Source organism: Euprymna scolopes, chromosome 46 (assembly GCF_053919585.1).
Source record: "Euprymna scolopes isolate OS-2025 chromosome 46, ASM5391958v1, whole genome shotgun sequence".
Lineage (NCBI taxonomy): Eukaryota > Metazoa > Mollusca > Cephalopoda > Sepiida > Sepiolidae > Euprymna > Euprymna scolopes.
Window position 1 is genome coordinate 17,924,989 of NC_136527.1, and position 19,544 is coordinate 17,944,532.

General features: G+C 35.2%; 1 protein-coding gene and 1 pseudogene across 3 annotated transcripts in view; both read right to left on the reverse strand.

Annotated features, from left to right (window-relative positions):
• The window catches only part of LOC145271119 (uncharacterized), a 310,201-nt gene that overhangs the window by 231,932 nt on the left and 58,725 nt on the right, over window positions 1–19,544 (reverse strand). For all 3 annotated transcript variants that reach the window (XM_080126661.1, XM_080126659.1, XM_080126658.1), the window contains one exon: window positions 12,728–13,004. In XM_080126661.1, the coding sequence (XP_079982787.1) occupies window positions 12,728–13,004 (277 nt within the window). The remainder of the gene's footprint in view (window positions 1–12,727; window positions 13,005–19,544) is intronic.
• Window positions 11,391–11,507, reverse strand: LOC145271500 (5S ribosomal RNA; annotated as a pseudogene).

Consider the following 19,544-nt stretch of genomic DNA (forward strand, 5'->3'; position numbering starts at 1 on the left):
TGCGAGCTATTTTTGCAAGTCATTGTATCGGTTGGATTGACTTTGCCTACTTTTAACATTCTGAACTTTATATATTCAAAATATGGCGTAATGGAAACATATTAAAGGTATTTGCAGCTTCTCTTCCAATTTTAATCATGTTAAATCACACTTCATTTCCTTTTAACGGATTGATTGTTGCTATATTTTCTGATGAGTTAAGGGCATAATGGATTCACTGATTGATATAATAATTAAGTGATTGATTTTGTGCTACGAAACATATACTGTCAAGAATTGTATAAGTCAACTGAATTAAAGGAATAAATTATAAAATGGTCGACATCATGAATTTTGTAATATAACTGTTTGTCATTTATTCTATATATAATATATATATGTGAAATTGTGTGTGTGTGTGTGTGTGTGTCTGCCTGTGTACATTTCCCTATGCAATAACTCTGTCAATTTTCAGTCTACAGACTCGAAATTTGATATATAGGGTATGAAGATTTGGTTTGATTTGGAAAAATCTTTGAGATCCGTTTTCGGTCAAAAATTTCTCTAGTAAGGGGTCAACATTCGACGATTTGACCTTTGAGAACTCTACCTAACTCCTCCACCAATTTTGGGTATAAACACTTGAAATTTTAGATATAGGTTCCTTGGACATGGATCTAACTTAATAATGTGATTTGAGCCCAAAACAATAAATGTTAAGGGGTCATAATACGGGTCCAAGTTAAAAGAAAATTTGACCTCTGCGGTCTCTACCAAATTACTCAAACAATTTCTGGTCTAAACATTTGAAATTTGACATCAAAGGTATTCAGAGATAGGGCAAGATTTTAATCAGTTTGGGTCGAAAATTTTTGTTACCAATGCATAAATGTATGTATGTATGTTTGCATGTCTGCCTAAAACTTTCAACAGAGGCATCGCTTTTTTCACCGATATTTTCGAAAATCATCCCCTCTTTTCGATTGTCTAGCCTTAATTTAAACCTACGTCACTTCCGGTTTGACGGTGGTCGTAACAGCAAAGCTGTCAGGTTTTCTTTTCTCGTTTTTTTCCTCCTTTGGGGTATGGGTACGAACCAGCCTTCCTACTACCACTTTTTTATTTATTTATTTATTTATTTGCTCGTTACACACCTCCAAACACCCGGGCAACGCCAGGCACCCATGCTAGTATATATATATAAAACATAATATATATATATATATATATATATATATATATATATATATATATATATATATATAATAAGTATTATTTATTAATTATTTATTTATTGCAGAATATTATCTTCATCTTTTAAAAAATTTTTTTTTACTTAAACTTCTAAGTTTTTTTTTTACTTACTCTTCTACTTCATCATGGCTGACAGAACGAGAACATGCTACCCTTTGTAGATTAAATTAAAGGTTCCGTTCAAAATTCCATGCAGATTCACAAGTTCAATAAGACACACCTGACGAAGGTCGAAGGTTAAAACAAAGTGTAGTATCTGTTCTGCTGCTACACATAGTATGTTATGTCTTGTGTCAGTGAAAGAGAAACCCTTCTAGATTGAAGTAATTTTTATTCTTGTTCCAAACCAGGGAGAGCTCCTTTTGGGGAACTGGATTATCCCCACATTAAAAACCGACGTTGCGTCTAACTTTGCCCTCGTGGGGAGGCAAGTTGACCGAAACACTCGCAATGAGGACAGTCATCTAAAGAATCCAAATAATACGAGAATCTTTGTTTACATAATACCGAAAAATTAAGCAAAAAATTTAAAGGAATCGTTTTGGAATCGGAAAATAGGGACACATTTTTCCGATTCCGATACCCCTGAGAGTTCCGGTTTTTTTTTGTTTTTTTTCACAAGACTCATTTTAGTATAAAATTTCTGATTTTATTTATTTATTTTTTTTCCATTTTCTATTTTTACCCTCTTAAAATGCCGCCCCCTAGCATATGCCACCCGGATAAGGGTTATTGCGTGTACAGTAATCAATGGGATAGTATCATAGTAATCGTTAGTATTGGGGGTTTTGATAAAGTGTCTTACTTAAGGGGGCGGTTCATCAGGAATTTGTTTATGTTGGACTTGAAGCTATCCAAGTTGTAGGGAAGAGAAAAGGGCATCCCCCCACTTACTTAAGGAGCCATTCATCAGGAATTTGTTTATGTTGGACTTTAAGACATCCAAGATTTTATTTTTACGATTTTTTTTTAAAATATCTCAACTATAATATGCCATAAGCATATGCCACCTGCTCCATCCCTTGCTGCACCGCTGTTTGTATACATAGTCTAGAAATATTCATTATCCTGCATGTATGGGTGAAGAGTCATATCTAAAGAATCCAAATAATACGAAAATGAGGAATATCTTTTATCTTTTTTTACATGTTTTTTTTTTCGTTATTTCCTTGGCAGGTGCTCGTCTGAACTCCAATCTCTGCCCCCCCCTCGCCAATCTTTCACAAAAAACACCCGTCTAGCTGAATCCACTGTCAAAAACTTTCCCCACTCTTTATCTATGCCTAAATCAAAACGTAGATTCCATGAACAAAGCTTCTTTTTTAGAACTGCACGCCTGTGGAACTCTGTTCCGTCTGCCTGCTTCCCTCCTGACTACAACTTGGATGTCTTCAAGTCCAACATAAACAAATTCCTGATGAACCGCCCCCATAAGTAGACATTCTAAAATATCCACACTAACGTACTGTACTTACAATAACCCTTATCCCTGAGTGGCTTCCGGGCCTTGATAAGTGGTGACCACCCTGTAAAAAAAAAAAAAAAAAAAAAATCCTGCATGTATAGGTGAAGAATCACAGCTAAAGAATCCAAATAATACGAAAATGAGGAATGTCTTTTATCTTTTTCTTACATGTTTTTTTTTTTTTCCAATAAAACGGATTGCTTGATCTTTTTGACCTTACGTGACATATCATTTAATGATATATTAAGTTGACGCTCACCGGAGTTTACAGAGAAAAATCAGCTGTATCATGTTGTTCATAATATTGAAATATTGATATTCAGCAGCGAGAGTTCACAGTTTTAAAAGAAGCATCCAACACCCCCCCCCCACCTCGGAATCGACAAGATACGTTAAGTATCTAATTTTTTTCCTACACGACATCACAAGTTGCTTTTATAAATTACTAGCGGAGGTATCCGGCGTTGCCCGGGTGTTTGGAGGTGTGTGTTGGTGGGGGAGGGGTGGGGGTAAATCAAAACAACCCTGTTAAAAAGAAAAAAAATCGTTTGCCGGGTGTTTGGAGGTGTAAAAGAAAAAAAAGTTTTGGTAGAAAGGTAGGCTTGAACCCTGAACCTTCGATGCGGAGGTGGAAAGGAAATGGAAAAAAAACCCTGCGACCTAATCATCTCGACAATGGAAATAGATGAACCGATAAGTGTCTTAAGTTGACATTTATAAAGTAAAATTAGCAGGTGCGAGAAAGTCGCCTGATGTTTGACCTAGTTTTGCGCTGGAAACCAGTTTCTGTTTTCCCCGCGACGCAGCGATCACAAAATATCTCGAAAATAGCTTGTAAAACTCGGGTAAATTAAAGATAGCTGCGACCCGAGTTCCTTAGTCGTAGATATTATTATTTAGACAGCATATAAAAAGTTTTAAGAAGGAGCGAGCCAACTGAGAATGACGGCCAAAAAAGCCTTTTGTAGACATACAGAAAAAGCAAACACACATACATACATACATACATTTCGCTTTTATATATAGATAGACGATATTATTTTTGCACCAACCTAATATACATATATATATATATATATATATATATATATATATGATTATTGGAATGTGAGAGATTGTATATAATAAATTCCACAGCCAAACAACGTTGCAGCCCACAAAAGCAATGACAGTCAAAGAACCGGAAGTCCAAGACTCGAGTTTCGCCCTCATTTGGGCTCATCAGTTAGACACATCCGAACTCAGGATTCGAAACCCGAGCCTCTTGCATGCAAGGCAAGCACTCTACCAACTGAGCAAATGCCCTGCACACAAGAATTTCTATTAACCAACATAGATCAAGCAAACCGCGCCGAAATCCGACTGTGAAATGAACCTACTTCGTCTCGACAAGGGACGCGGTCATCCAACCAGCTAATAACTCCAAGCCGATGTCTCACAAGTAGGAGTTTTAACTCAAAAGGACGATGCCATCCAGAAATGCTAACCAAGCGAGCAACTTATGATAGGATTTTCAGAATGTGAGAGATTGTATATAATAAATTCCACAGCCAAACAACGTCGCAGCCTACAACAGCCATGGCAGTCTAAGAACCGGAAGTCAAAGACTCGAGTTTCGCCCTCATTTGGGCTAATCAGTTAGTCAAATGAGGGCAAAACTCGAGTCTTGGACTTCCGGTTCTTAGACTGCCATGGCTGTTGTAGGCTGCGACGTTGTTTGGCTGTGGAATTTAATATGTATATATGTATAAATATATATATCATTCAACCCCGAACCTTTGACACAGAGGTGGAAAGGAAATGGAAAAAAAAAAAACCTGCGACCTAACTGTCTCGACCACGAGAATAGATGAATTGATAAGTGTGTTAAGTTGACGTTTATAAAGCGAAATTAACAGGTGCAAAGACATTAAGTCGCGTGATGTTTGACCTAGTTTTGCGTTGGAAGCCAGTTTCTTTGCGGCGATCAAAAAATCTCTCGAAAATAGCTTGTAAAAGTCGGGTAAATTAAAGATAGCTGCGACCAGAGTTTGTTAGTCATAGATATTATTATTTAGACAGCATATAAAAAGTTTTAAGAAGAAGCGAGCTAACCGAGACATACAAAAAAGCAAACATACATACATACATACATACGTACGTACATACATACATTTTCGCTTTTATATATATAGATTGATTCAGATTTTATTTTTACGATTTTTAAAAAGAAATATCTCAACATAATAATGGACTAGTAGGCCACCTGGCATTGACTGATCATAAAGTACTCACAAACATGATATTTTAAATTCATTCAAATTTCATATTTATGACTTGATTCAGATTTTTTTTTTTACATGAAGGTCACCACTTATCAAGACCCAGAAGCCACTCGGGGATAAGGGTTATTTCGTGTACAGTAATCAATGGAATAGTATCGTAGTAATTGTTAGTATTGGAGATTTGATAAAGTGTCTTACTTAAGGAGCGATTCATCAGGAATTTGTTTATGTTGGACTTGAAGACATCCAGGATTTTATTTTTACTATTTTTATTTTAAATATCTCGACTACAATATGCCATAAGTATATGCCACCCAGGGCGGATAACCTATTTTTCGCCCTAACTTATTTTTCAATATGTTTTTAATTTGCTATTGTTTGTTCTTCTCTAGCTGACCTTATTTTAATTCAGTTTTCATAAAAAGAATTAAACAATTAAAATTCCTTTTACAACAACATATCTAAACTATTTCATGTGAAACTGAACAATGCGAAATCCTTTCTGAATCTATTTCTGAACCTTGCTTACAGGGTTCGAATCTCAGTCTATCTAATGTTTTTCTTACTTACAAGAAAAGGGCTCTTTTCTTGTAACACGCAAATAAGATAATTTCTCATATTCCACGACTGCATAAAAGACATTCTGCTTGGTCGATCACAGTTTTATCAAAACATAGAACTTGTATTTTAATTATATAATTACTAGCGGGGCTACCCGGCGTTGCTCGGGACCGTACACATAATGAAAAAATTGATTATTCTTATGAGAGAGGAATTTTGTATGTTTATGTATCATTTGCTATTTCGAGCAAAAGAATATTTTACCTACCCTAAGACGGGTATTACATATATGAAATAATTGTATCTTACCTAGGGTAGGTAATTTACAGCATGTATATGCAAGGACAGGTAATATGCAACGCATTTATCTCATCAAATCCCAAGCGATGCCAGGTATTTTGCTAATATATATTTTCACCTAATTCATTCAATCCCGGGCAACGCTGGGTGTTTTGCTAGTATATATTTCAATCAATTAAAATTCCTTTTACAACAATATATCTATTTTACGTGAAATTGAACAATGTGAATAAACAAAAAAATGAATATCAAAACTTGCACTACAGTTACATTTCCCGTAACTATAGAATGTCATAAAAGGTGTCAGAGCATACATAGACGCTGACATTGTCAAAATGATTTACTCTTGTTACAAAGTCATAAATCAATGAAAACTGCCGGCATGGTACTAGATTTAAATTGCATTGTTCTTTCATTTCTAGCTGACCTTATTTTAATTCAGTTTTCATAAAAAGAATTAAACAATTAAAATTCCTTTTACAACAACACCTCTAAACTATTTTATGTGAAACTGAACAATGCGAAATCCTTTCTGAATCTATTTCTGAACCTTGCTTACAAGGTTCGAATCTCAGTCTATCTAATGTATGGCTTCAAAACGTGCCATGCACACGTGGAAACTCACGTTGCCTAAACATGCGTGGTTCGCATATGTTCCCAAACCATTTCTGCAGACAAAGAATTCTTACTAACTTATTTTTCAATATGTTTTTAATTTGCTATTGTTCGTGCTTCTCTCTGACCTTATTTTAATTCAGTTTTCATAAAAAGAATTGAACAATTAAAATTCCTTTTACAACAACATATCTATTTTACGTGAAACTGAACAATGCGAATAAACAAAAAAATGAATATCAAAACTTGAACTACAGTTACATTTCCCGTAACTATAGAATGTCATAAAAGGTGTCAGAGCATACATAGATGCTGACATTGTCAAAATGATTTATTCTTGTTACTAAGTCATAAATCAATGAAAACTGCCGGCATGGTACTAGATTTTAAAAGTGAGAGCTGAAAGATTTTAGGCAGATATATAAAATTGCAAAAGAAAGGTTGGAAAGTCATCAAACTGTGTTAAAAAAATGGAAAAAAGAAGGAAGTCTAAGAAATTACATAAACAGTTTGCTCGTGCATCAAAAGAGAAATTGGTATCATTGGTGAGAGGCAGTAGGGCCTCTTATGATAAGGAGTTTTTGGCTCTTAGCGGATATATAAAGACAACTTCTGGACATTTTAGTCATCCATTGACAAATATGCTGAAAAGTCTCACCAAACTTTGTGTTACATTGTGAAGCCTTTAAAAAAAATGCTCTAAAATGGAGAAAAGAACGAAGACTGAGAAATTACATGAATCAAAAGAGAAATTGGTATCATTGGTGTGAGGCAGTAAAGTTTTTTGGTTTTTTTTACACAGTGATCACCACTTATCAAGGCCCGGAAGCCACTCAGGGATAAGGGTTATTGCAAGTACATTACGTTAGTGTGGAGATTTGATGAAGTGTTTACTTAAGGGGGCGGTTCATTAGGAATTTTTTAACATTGGACTTGAAGACATCCAAGTTGTAGTCTGGAGGGAAGCAGGCAGACGGAACAGAGTTCCACAGACGTGCAGTTCAAAGAAAGAAGCTTTGTTCATGGAATCCACGTTTTGATTTAGGCACAGATATAGAGTGGGGGAAATTTTTCACAGTGGATTCAGCTAGACGGGTGTTTTTCGTGAAAGATTGGCGAGGGGAGACCAGATTGGAGTTCAGACGAGCACCTGCCATGGAAATAACGATAAAATAAGGATATGCTCGCAACGTCTCTTCTGTGGGAGAGAGGTTGCAGGGTAGAGAAAAGGGCATCCCCCACTAAGCCACGAAGTCTATTTTGTACTCTGTCAAGGCAGGATAGGCTGTTTTTAACAGCTCCTGCCCAGATATGGCAGCAGTATTCCATCCTTGGACGTACTTGGCTTTTATACAGATAGAGAATTGCATCAGTAGTGAGATATCTTCTGGAGCGGTAGAAGTATCCCACCATCTTTCCAGCGACCTTGGCAACAGACTTGATGTACGTGTTCCATTTCAGATCAGGAGTAAAGCTCAAACCCAGAAGCTTGTCAAAACACTGGGCCTCACCCAGACGAGAGCCATCCATCACAATTGATGCCAGATGGAGATCAGAGCGTTGATGATGTAAGGATAGAAGTTTGGTTTTGGATGCATTAAAGGTAACCAGCCACATCTTCCCCCACTGAACCACGCGCTCGAGATCAGAGGAGAGAGAATCAGAGAGAACTTTGTCATTTACAGCCTTTGATGTGTTGCTGTAGATGGTCGTGTCATCAGCATAGATGTCAACGAATGATTTAAGTATGTGTTTAGGGAGGTCATTGATGTAGATCAGGAAGAGAGTTGGGCCCAGGATTGACCCCTGAGGGACTCCAGCATTTATATTGCAGGCCTCCGATTTTTTGTCCATCTACCACTACTCTTATGAGTTTTTCATAAGAACGAGTTCACCCATCTCTGAAAACAATCAGTACCAGAACTGAAAGGAGGGTTCCAATTTACGTTCACCCATCGTTTTAGGGGACACTTAAAGTAACCTTTCCTGTGGACATAGGAGGAGCAACATGAAGCAGACTGTTTACATCCGACCTCCTTACAGGCAGCCTCGGAAAGACCCTCTACGTCCTCACCCTCGAGGACTTTAGACCGGTCTGTGACACTGAATAAAAGTTATTAAGGATAACTATGATTCGTGTTCAGTTTGTTTAAGGTTTAGAAGACCCCTTCTTCGTCCAGTGGCGTGATTGGCTCTTGGAAACCGGTTTAATAACACTATGTATGAACTTAAAAGAATTCAGACAAAACCAATGCTGGGTTTTACACCTAGTTGACCTAGTTGACGCATCCACTAGTTAATCTGCTGCCAGGCTGATTAAAACCAAGAAGAGCAAAGAAATTATTTGCACCATGTTTTTTATGTGGATAACATATTTTGAATTTCCTAAACGCTTCTTGAGTGATACTAGGTGAGAATTCAATAATGATGGTTATAGAGAGATAAACGAAAACAAATGAATATCAAAACTTGCAGTACAGCCGCTGAAAGTCCATTTAGTAATGGCACTGTGGAATGCCATAATTTAATATTGGCTGAAGCAATGGAAAAAACATTGGAAGATGAGAAATGTGAACCACTGACTTGGGCCGTTAGTGCCAAAAATGCTCTTCAGAATTATTCTGGACATAGCCCAAATGAGCTTGTTTTTGGATCCAATATAAATATGGCGTCAGTGTTAGATGCTGCAACAACCAGCGATGTGGTTAGAATCAATTTAAATGCTTTAGATTCTGCGAGAAAAAGGTACCTGGAGGCTGAATCAAGAATGAAAAATTCGGAAAGCAAGGCGATTTAATAGAAGACATTATGCAGATGAAGAATTTGGGATGGGGGACAATGTTTACTATAGAAGGCAAAACTATAAAGGATGGTGTGGCCCTGCCAAAGTTTTGGGTAAAGAGGATCATGTCATTTGACGAAGATAAACAAGGACCTTGGAAGGTTAGGGTTAGTGTTAGGTTGGAAGGCCAAGGAATAAAGAAAATACAATTCTGTTAAATGAGATTAATGAAGTCTTGGAAGTACTTTGAAAAACAGACAACGCATCTTTGGTAGAGACCTTAAAATCATCAACTCTTTTAAGTGACAGACGTTTGAGAGTTGATGTGGCCAGAGGAAAGGAAATGTTGGTGAAGGAAGAAATGCAAATTGAATGGATCAGGGGACAGGAACAGGTCGCAAACTGTTTGACAAATATGGGAGCCTCTACTGAAATTATAAGAGACTTGTGTTAATAAGCCGTTTTGTTTGTTTGTTTTCTTTTGTTGGAACTTTGACTTACGCCTGATGCCAGAAAACACCAGCAATGTAAAATCAGAGTTATTGAACTCGGTGGCCTTCTTTTATATATTTAGCGGGTGCTCGTCTGAGCGCCAATCCCTCGTCCCCCCTCGCCGATCTTTCACGAGAAACACCTGTCTGGCTGAAACTACTGTCAACAATTTTCCCCACTCTTTATCTGTGCCTGGATCCAGATGTGGATTCCATGGGCAAGGCTTCTTTCTTGGAGCTGCACGCCGGTGGAACTCTCTGCCGCTTGCCTGTTTCCCACCTAACTACAACTTGGATGTCTTCAAGTCCAGCATAGGCGGACTCCTGACAAACCGCCCCCTTGGGTAAGACACTCTATCAAAACCCCCAATACTAATGATTACTGCAATACTGTCTCATTGATTACTGTACACGCAATAACCCTTATCCTTGAGTGGCCTTTGGGCCTTGATAAGTGGTGGCCTCCATGTAAAAAAAAAAAAAAAAGAAGTTATTTCCCTTGTCTCGAGTAGATATTTAATATGACGTCCAGCCATCAGTAACACATGTTCATCCAACCTTGTGGGATGTACTAAGCGAACTAACATATACCGCTGCATTTTGCTTTCCTCGACCTGAAAAAGGCTTTTGATGACAAGCCATATGATGCGGTCTGGTATGTGCTGTGACCATGATACCCCTGGGGAGTTGCTTAGCTGTTTCAGATTACAACTTATTGAAGAAACTGGTGCAAACTGCTGCCATATGTTCGAGCACTTCCCTATCATGGTTATTTTCATGCTCAAATGAACTTCAATCTACAGTTTCTTCCTCATACATATGCAACAAATACTTGCCTTTTTTTTCTTTTTATGGAAATTGCTCATGACAAGGTATGAAACCACTAAATGTAAGGAGCTAACAAAAATGAAAGACGATTTGATTTCTTTGCAATGGGTTTCAGCACATCAAAAGTGTAACACACACACACACACACACAGACACACACGCACGCACATACACACACACACACACACACAAAACTGATAATTTAATTAAACTCAAAAAACGCAGTTCAAGAACTGCTGCCATATGTTCAAGCACTTCATGCTCAAACTTCACAAGACATTTGCAACAAATACTTACCTTTTTTTTTTCTTTTTTATGGAAATTGCTCATGACAAGGTATGAAACCGCTTAATGTAAGGAGCTAACAAGAATGAAAGACGATTATTGCAAAGACAGAAGATGTCTATTCACTTATTCTTAAAAATACCAAGGCTGTAGGTAGAAGGAAAACAGTGAGCAGGATGAGAGTTCCATAAATTTACAGTCCTTGGAAAGAAGTTACTGGAATAGGAATCTGCATTAGAATAAGGTATTAAAACTGAATGAAGACTACTAGACCAACGAGCTAAACAAGCTGGAACAAAAGAAGCTGGGGATAGATTAGACAATTCTGAAGAACGCATGCCATAATAGCATTTATAGGAAACACTGTAGTAATATCACGTCTGATAAGCAGGCTCCTTCAGTCTTTGACAGACTCCGGATACCCACGAAGGGTTGCCTGCGTGTGAAATTTTTGTGGCAGGAGGTGCGCAATCTCCGACCACACCTCTCCTGAGACGACATTGTTAAATACCAGTGGCAAGTGAAGTACAGGACGATTGGAAACAAATGCCAAGATAAGCGGAGAGCACATACAGCACCTAGAATTCCCAAATGGTCACCCATCTGGTACTAACCAGGCTCAACGTTGCTTAACTTCGGTGATCTGACGAGAACTGGTGTGTCAACGCGATTGTACCATATAAAATTTTATCTATAGTATATTTCTTAACAAAGTGAACATATTTCCAGATAATATTTCTTGAAAAATGATCAATTTCATCAAAATAGATTGTTAATGACAATCTGCGTATCTATCTGTCTATCCAGCTAGGAGAGGTGTGGCTGTTGATTACGCAACCTTTGCCTCACAATTATACATGCAGCCGCCCCTACATGGGGTATCCTTTGTCTTTTGAGACTGAATGGAGGCTTCAAGTGCTTATCGACAACATGGAAAGCGAAATGGTGAATGGAGGGAATGCCGAATGACGACTCAATTCTCTATCTGTATAAAAGCCAAGTATTTTTTTTTTTTTTTTTTTACACAGTGATCACCACTTATCAAGGCTCGGAAGCCACTCAGGGATAAGGGTTATTGCAAGTACATTACGTTAGTGTGGAGATTTGATGAAGTATTTACTTAAGGGGGCGGTTCATTAGGAATTTGTTAACATTGGACTTGAAGACATCCAAGTTGTAGTCCGGTGGGAAGCAGGCAGACGGAACAGAGTTCCACAGGCGTGCAGTTCTAAGAAAGAAGCTTTGGAGTTCGTCCAAGGATGGAATACTGCTGCCACATCTGGGCAGGAGCTGCTAAAAACAGCCTATCCTGCCTTGACAGAGTACAAAATAGACTTCGTAGCCTAGTGGGGGATGCCCTTTTCTCTTTAAAATAGGGTTATTACGTTTGCTTATTCTTTATTTAATCTTTATTTTCCAATTGCATCTCTTTTGCACTTGGTTCACCAAAAATATTAGTTAGGTAGGACTTCAGGTTCTTCTTCATAAGCCCTGTAGCGCCTATAATAACTGGTGTGATTGATATCTCCTTAAGATTCCAGTTTCTTTTCATATCATACACGAGACCTTGGTATTTGGTCTGTTTCTCTCTTTCAGCTCTGTTCAGTCCGCCATCATTAGGAACACTCACTTCAACCAAGGTTGCAACTCTTTCTGACTTATTCCATATAACTATGTCAAGTTTGACAGCAGCATTTTCAAGGTAGGTGGCTGTAGGGATTACATGGTCGTAATGTATGGTATATAAGTCATTTTCAACTGTTCTTTCAGGTTGATGTTCCAAGGATTTGCTGCTATACTGGATGTTAAATTTTTTACAGATGGTCCCGTGTGTGTGTGTGTGTGTGTGTGTGTGTGAATGTTTGTAACATGAATACTTCATGTAATAAAAGTCAAAACTTACGTGTGTGCATAGTTTCTTGGTGGCATTTCCTTATTCATGACGGGAGTTCTGTTTTGGTTGACAGGTGCCAGGGCCATTCTTGCGCCAACAGCAGCATTGGTCATACCCGCAGAGTTTGAGGCTGTAAATGTCCTTTGGATAAACCCTGGCTGATGAGACACATTGGGTTTAGCAAGAGGCATATGAGCATAGGCTGGGGTGTTCCCATATTCCCTTTTCCTGTTTGGAGGAATGTTGCTGTTGTAGTTGTTTTGGTCAGGTGCTCGTGGAGGGATCCCTAAATAAAATAAAATATTCAAAAGGAAAAAATAAATAAGAAATATTGTTATGTTATTTAGCTTTGGTAGGCAATCATCTTAATACAAAGCACTGGTCCAGATCTCATTAGGGTGCAAGGGCATAAGATACCAAATGTGACCAGTTCATCAGCCGAATGTGACACTTGTCATAATATTTTTGTCATGACAGGAGGATTGAGCGATTCTATTTATAATCATGCGTGATAGGAACAAAATAATCAGATTCGAGGACAGCTTTATAAAATAATCTGAATATTGTTGAATAGGTACCTCCAATGTGCACCATAGTTTTAACTCCCCCATCCTGTATGTAACACGATGTAACTGTAATCTATTTTAATATTATCATCCTAACTTTTTTACCATTTAAAAGAAGCTTCAATTAAACTGCTAATAGTTTTTAAAAATTTTTTACAGCATAAAAAAATAATGAAAATGAGAGACAAAAATCGTGTTTACATTATCGACGCTTTAAAAAACAACGTTTCTATGTAGTGACGTTTTTTTAAGCCGTTGACATACCCATGTTTTAAAAATCTAGTAAAAATCAAATAATAATCATAGTTTCCTGAAATTTTTTATACTAATTCATTATTAAATAAACTTACATATAAAAAGTAGGTTTCATTAAATATATTAGAGGAAATATATTTTAGGTGTTCTACCCCCCCCCCCATATTTTATGTTACAAAAATTAGACAAAATAAATGTAGGTTGATAAAAATTTCAACATATTTTAAAGCTGAAAAGATCAAATAATTAAAAAATAGTTATTTATATATATATATATATATATATATATATATATACTAGACTACCCGTGACCCGTTGGGTCAGTATGTTATATTAGCTATGGAATTAATGTATGAACGTGACATTTGTGATGTAAAGAAAATAGTTTTTTGTGACATACCAGAAACATTTCTATGAAAGTATATTAAAATGAAAAAAGAATATAGATAGATTTCTATGAGTCGTTCTGTTTATAATTGTTTATTTTTGAAAAAAGAAACAAAAAAACTTGCAGCCATTGAATTACAAGTGGTTGGTCATACTTATAGGTAAATATGCACTGGACAGATACCATAATACTTATTGTAGTTAAATTCAAATTTTGATATAGTTTTTTAAATGAAATTGTTAGTTTAAAGTACAGAATAGTTTTAAAAAAAAAAACACTCTCCCCATGTTAAGAATGGCTTTTTAAATAGAAAATGAAAATAAAATGTAAGTTTTTTTTTTTTTTAAACAATGTTTTCGGATTTATTTATTTATGCTAAGAGTGTAGATAAAAAAAAGTTCTAAGTGTATTAAAAACGGAGAAGAAAATGTAAAAATAAAAAAGGAAGGTGGTGGGGTAAATCGCCGTTAAAAAGTGCTCTTATGGGTTAAAGTATATTTATTTGTAAGAGAATTGCGTTAAAATAACTTAAACGTAATGAATGATGTAAAAAGAAAGTAAATAAAAAGGCAGAAAGTTTTACAATTGTTTGTTTGGATAATTTAAACGTGAAAAAAATTGATGCTGAAAATGTACACAGTAAAACAATACGTTTATTGTCGCGTTGATGCTGAAAATGTACACAGTAAAACAATATGTTTTATTGTCGCGTTGATTATTTATTTGTAACGCAAATTAAAAAAAAAAATTTTTCGGGGTTATTTATCTATGTTGATAGTGTAGAAGAAAATGTATGAATGTTTTTAAAAAATGGAGAATAATAAATTGAAAAAAAAAAGGAAGGCGGTGGGGAAATGCTCTTATGGTTGTCAAAAGTCGATTTATTTGTAAGAGAATTGCGTTAAAATAACTTAAATGTAATGAACGATGTAAAAAAAAATAAATAAAAAGGCAGAAAGTTTTAACAATTGTTTATTTGGATAATTTAAACGTGAAAAAAAATTTGTGATGCTGAAAATGTACACAGTAAAACAATACGTTTTATTGTCGCGTTGATTATTTATTTGTAACACAAATTTAAAAAAAAAACATATTTTCGGGATTATTTATTTATGTTGGTAGTGTAGAAGAAAATGTATGAATGTTTTTAAAAAAGGTCTTTTAAAAAATGGAGAATAATAAATTGAAAAAAAATGAAGGCGGTGGAGAAATCGCCGTTAAAAAAATGCTCTTATGGTTGTCAATGGGTTAAAGTTGATTTATTTGTAAGAAAATTGTACCAGTATAGTTATAATACAGAATAGTTGCAAAACATCCTCACCCTTCCCATGTTAAATAATAATTTCTAAATAATAACGTTAATATTTCAGTGCGCAGGTAAAAATCTGCAAAAGAAGCGATTTGTGATTATATTCTTTTTTTTTTATACAGGCATCACCACATTATCAAGGCCAATAGGCCACTCAAGGATAAGGGTTAAAGAGTGTACAGTAGAAATTGGAAAATATAGTAATCATTAGTAATGAAAATTCGGTAAATTTGATAACTTATATGGAACGGCTCATCAAGAACTTATTTACGTTAGACTTGAAGACAACCATATTGTAGTCAGCCTGAAAGCAGGAAAACGGAAGACAATTCCACAGGCGTGCAGTTCTAAGAAAGAAGCTTTGATCATGGAATCTATGTTTAGGTTTAGGCACAGATAAAGAGTGGGGGGGTGGAATTATTGATAGTGTTTTCAGCTAGACGAGTGTTTCTTGTGAAAGTTTGGCGAGGGGGGACCATAGAATGAAGCTCAGTTGTTTACGCTGTTATAGGTTTAAGTTTATGTACACATGCGCAACCGGAAGTCATAAACCGGATGTTGGGTTTACAACACTCGTTACAAGGTCATTTGAGTTTTATAATTATATAGATAAAATCCCGTCATTTTTTTTCACTTATCTTAAAGTTGTAAACAAAATTGGAGATAAAATCAATATTATTACATAAAAAAAAAAACAAAGAAAAAAACACTTTTTCTTGATAATTTTATTTTCTCGGTAATATATTTGTTCGAATTACAACAAACAAAAAAACAATTCTAAAAAATAATTATTTTTAAAAAGCTTTAAATGGTATTAATCTGTAGGGGGTCTGTAAGCAGCACTATCTTTAGATGTATGTATCAACAGAACAGGTTAAAATTAATTTTATCGTCTGTGTAGTTCGTTATTAAAAATCTATTTGTTTTACAAAAGGTAAGTCTTATATTGTCCTTTATCCATTTTTTTTTGTACATTTTATTTATTCATAAATTTCCGCATAAATGATCTTCCATAGAAATTGACACAAGACTATAGTAAACACACGAAATGATGACGTCACTAATTAACACGTTCAATGATGACGTCCTTTACAACGGTTTGGAGATGCCTATTGTTCAGTAATTTGCATATCAGGCAACAAGATTGATAACATACTAAGTTGGTGCAAAAATAATGTCGTTTTTATGTTCAACTTCAAAAGATCATAACTCCTTTCATAATAAACTTTATTAATCGAAATAAGAACCATTAGAATCGGCCTAGTTTGAACTGGAACAAGAAAATCATGCAGATTTGAATTTTGTCCATGCTGTCAAAAAGCTCACAAAAAAATGAATGAAGAGATAATAAACAGTAATGAATAACACGATAGAGCGAAAAACGTGCTTCAAAATGATATATAACATAACATGGTTATATATATATCAATGAATTAATTTAGAAATCTATATATATAAAAGCGAAAATGTATGTATGTATGTACGCTTTTCCTTGATGTCCACAAAAGGCTTCTTTCAGAGAAGCGCTCGCTCGGTTCACAACTTCTTAAAACTTTTTATATCATCTATAAATTGTAATATCTCACACTTAACCGCGGAGCTCGCCTGTCTATTTAATTTATTTGACTTTCAAACGTTAATTATTCCACATTTCCCGCATCGGCACCCGTTACATTCGGTTTTCGGTATAAACAAAAAGCGAAACTCGACTCTAATAACAGGCCCAGAGCCAGTGAACGTTTGTCGACTTTGTCATATCAGACGGGGGAGCGGGTTTTTAAAAACAAACAAACCGATTTATTGACCTGATTAAAAACTGTGCCGCACAAAATGCTGACCGTCACGTCAATCAAAAACGCGCTCCTGTTTTTTTTTCATACTTTACTATTTTCCAACTGCGCGTCATCAAGGCTTTGTTTTTTTTTTCACGGGCACCTGTTTCTTTTCACACACACCTACAACCTACAAACACCCGGGCAACGCCGGGTACTCCTCGCTAGTCATATATAAAAGTAACATATGTGAGAAAACGATATTGTTTGTGCACCAGCCTAATATATAAAGAGAAGTAGCAGTCGTTTTCTTTTTTTTTGTTGTTTTACTTTTTTTTTTACCTGCCAACGAACACTGCAGGCTACATGAAAACAGGTTTGTACCAATTTTTGTTTAAAACATTTAATCATAGATGTGAACATTAGAGTTCTGGGGAAAGCGGTCTTTTCCACGCGTGCACACACACACATACAGAGTACAATCGATATCTACTGAATGTGTCGAAGTTTGTTTTCTTTAGTGAGTTTGTGTTAATTTTTTTTACTTGTAAACCAGTGTTCGCGCCCTCAGCAATTACCAACACGACACGGCCAGAACAGGAACAGATGAAGATGGATAGAAAACCACGACAAACAATGTTAGGATTAACGATTAATGGTTGTACACTGTTATTTTTAGTATCTAATCATTTTCAGTTTTTTGGGTTTTTTTTTCTTTTTTAAAAAATAGGTGGAGTTCTACACGAACTTCAAAAACGTTGCTTCTAAAAAAGGTTACTTCTGCTCTAATCAATAATAAATTATCAAATTAAAAAGTCTTATCAGAATAAACAAGAAAAACTATACGTTATCTATGTATCGCTCCCCCTCTCTCATATATTACAAGGAAAGTAACCTCCTAATTGATGTTGGACAAAGGATTCAATATCCTTTCAAATCAATAACAAAATGAAATTAGCTTAACATTTTAATGCAGTTTCCCAGCATCAATGATCATCATAAGTGCATCCAAACCATATATATATATATATATATATATATATATATATATATATATATATATATATATATATATACACTAGTGGGACCTGTGGAAATTCCACAAGGGACTCATTCATATGTAATATATTGATGTTGGCATTCTGTAGATGTTCAGTGTAAATGTTTTACAAGGGATTGGACTATAGATTAAAGCTCAGTCGGGCACCTAATGATAAAATAAAGAAAGATTAGCAATATTTAACCGATGAAGATGATGAAAGAAAGAAAGAAAGAAAAGAAAGTTTTTCTTTTTATGAATATTAGAGATCATGATTTATATAGATAACTTTATTAAAAAAAAAGAAAAAACATTTTGGTTGTACTATAATATATTCGATTTTATCATCTTGTCACACTGGTTCTCATAAGATCAATAATTAAGTACTGCTGAACCAGCGCAGTATCAAATGAGTATTTGAGAATCCCAGGCGCCTTATGTAGAAGAACAGCAACGCCTCCTTGCAAACTTTATCAAAATAGGATAGCGATTGATTCCTTCAAAATTTAGAAACAAGAACAGTTATGAAAATGTTCACTGAATCAATGGTTTCATTGTAATAATTGCAATTGATGTGATATTTACAAAGGATTATCGTATTCACTTTCTATTGAAGATATTTTTTTACTACTTTTTCTGTCAATATCACAATTTATATGGTAAATAGACTTTCGAGACTTGATAGGGCAAGGAGAAGGAAAACTTTTAAATAACACTAATGATTTGAAATGGCACTGTTGATATTCTCTGACCATCTGGATTTTCAATAAGTTGGTCGGACATCAAGTGATCACAATCTTTTTTGCAACAAAAGTTGAGCAATGAAATTTATTTCAATGTTTTATCATCTTAAATTACAATATTGCATTTTTATGATTTCTTGCATTCAACTTTTAGGGAACAATTTATCTATTTAAAAAAAAAAGTTTAATTTATTTTAGAAAATTTTAAATTTTGTATGTTTTTTTTTCCTTTGTCACGACAAACAATGTTGGGATTAACGATTAATGGTTGTACACTGTTATTTTTAGTATCTAATTATTTTCAGTTTTTTTTTTTCTTTCTTTCTTTTTAGACTTATGGACAGACGTTTATTCGTGATGATTACTTCCTGTCAATGGTAGGAGCTTCCGCTTCCATTTTAAACGCTTCAGGCCGAGTTGTATGGGAACTATTTACTGACCACACCTCTTTCCAAGTAATCTATCTTTCCTATTTTTTATCAACCCGCTCTTCAACTTTTTTGTTAACTCACTCTTCAACTAAACTTTTTTGTTAACTCACTCTTCAACTAAACTTTTTTGTTAACTCACTCTTCAACTAAACTTTATTGTTAACTCACTCTTCAACTAAACTTTTTTGTTAACTCACTCTTCAACTAAACTTTTTTGTTAACTCACTCTTCAACTAAACTTTTTTATCAACTCGCTCTTCAACTAAACTTTTTTGTTAACTCACTCTTCAACTAAACTTTTTTGTTAACTCACTCTTCAACTA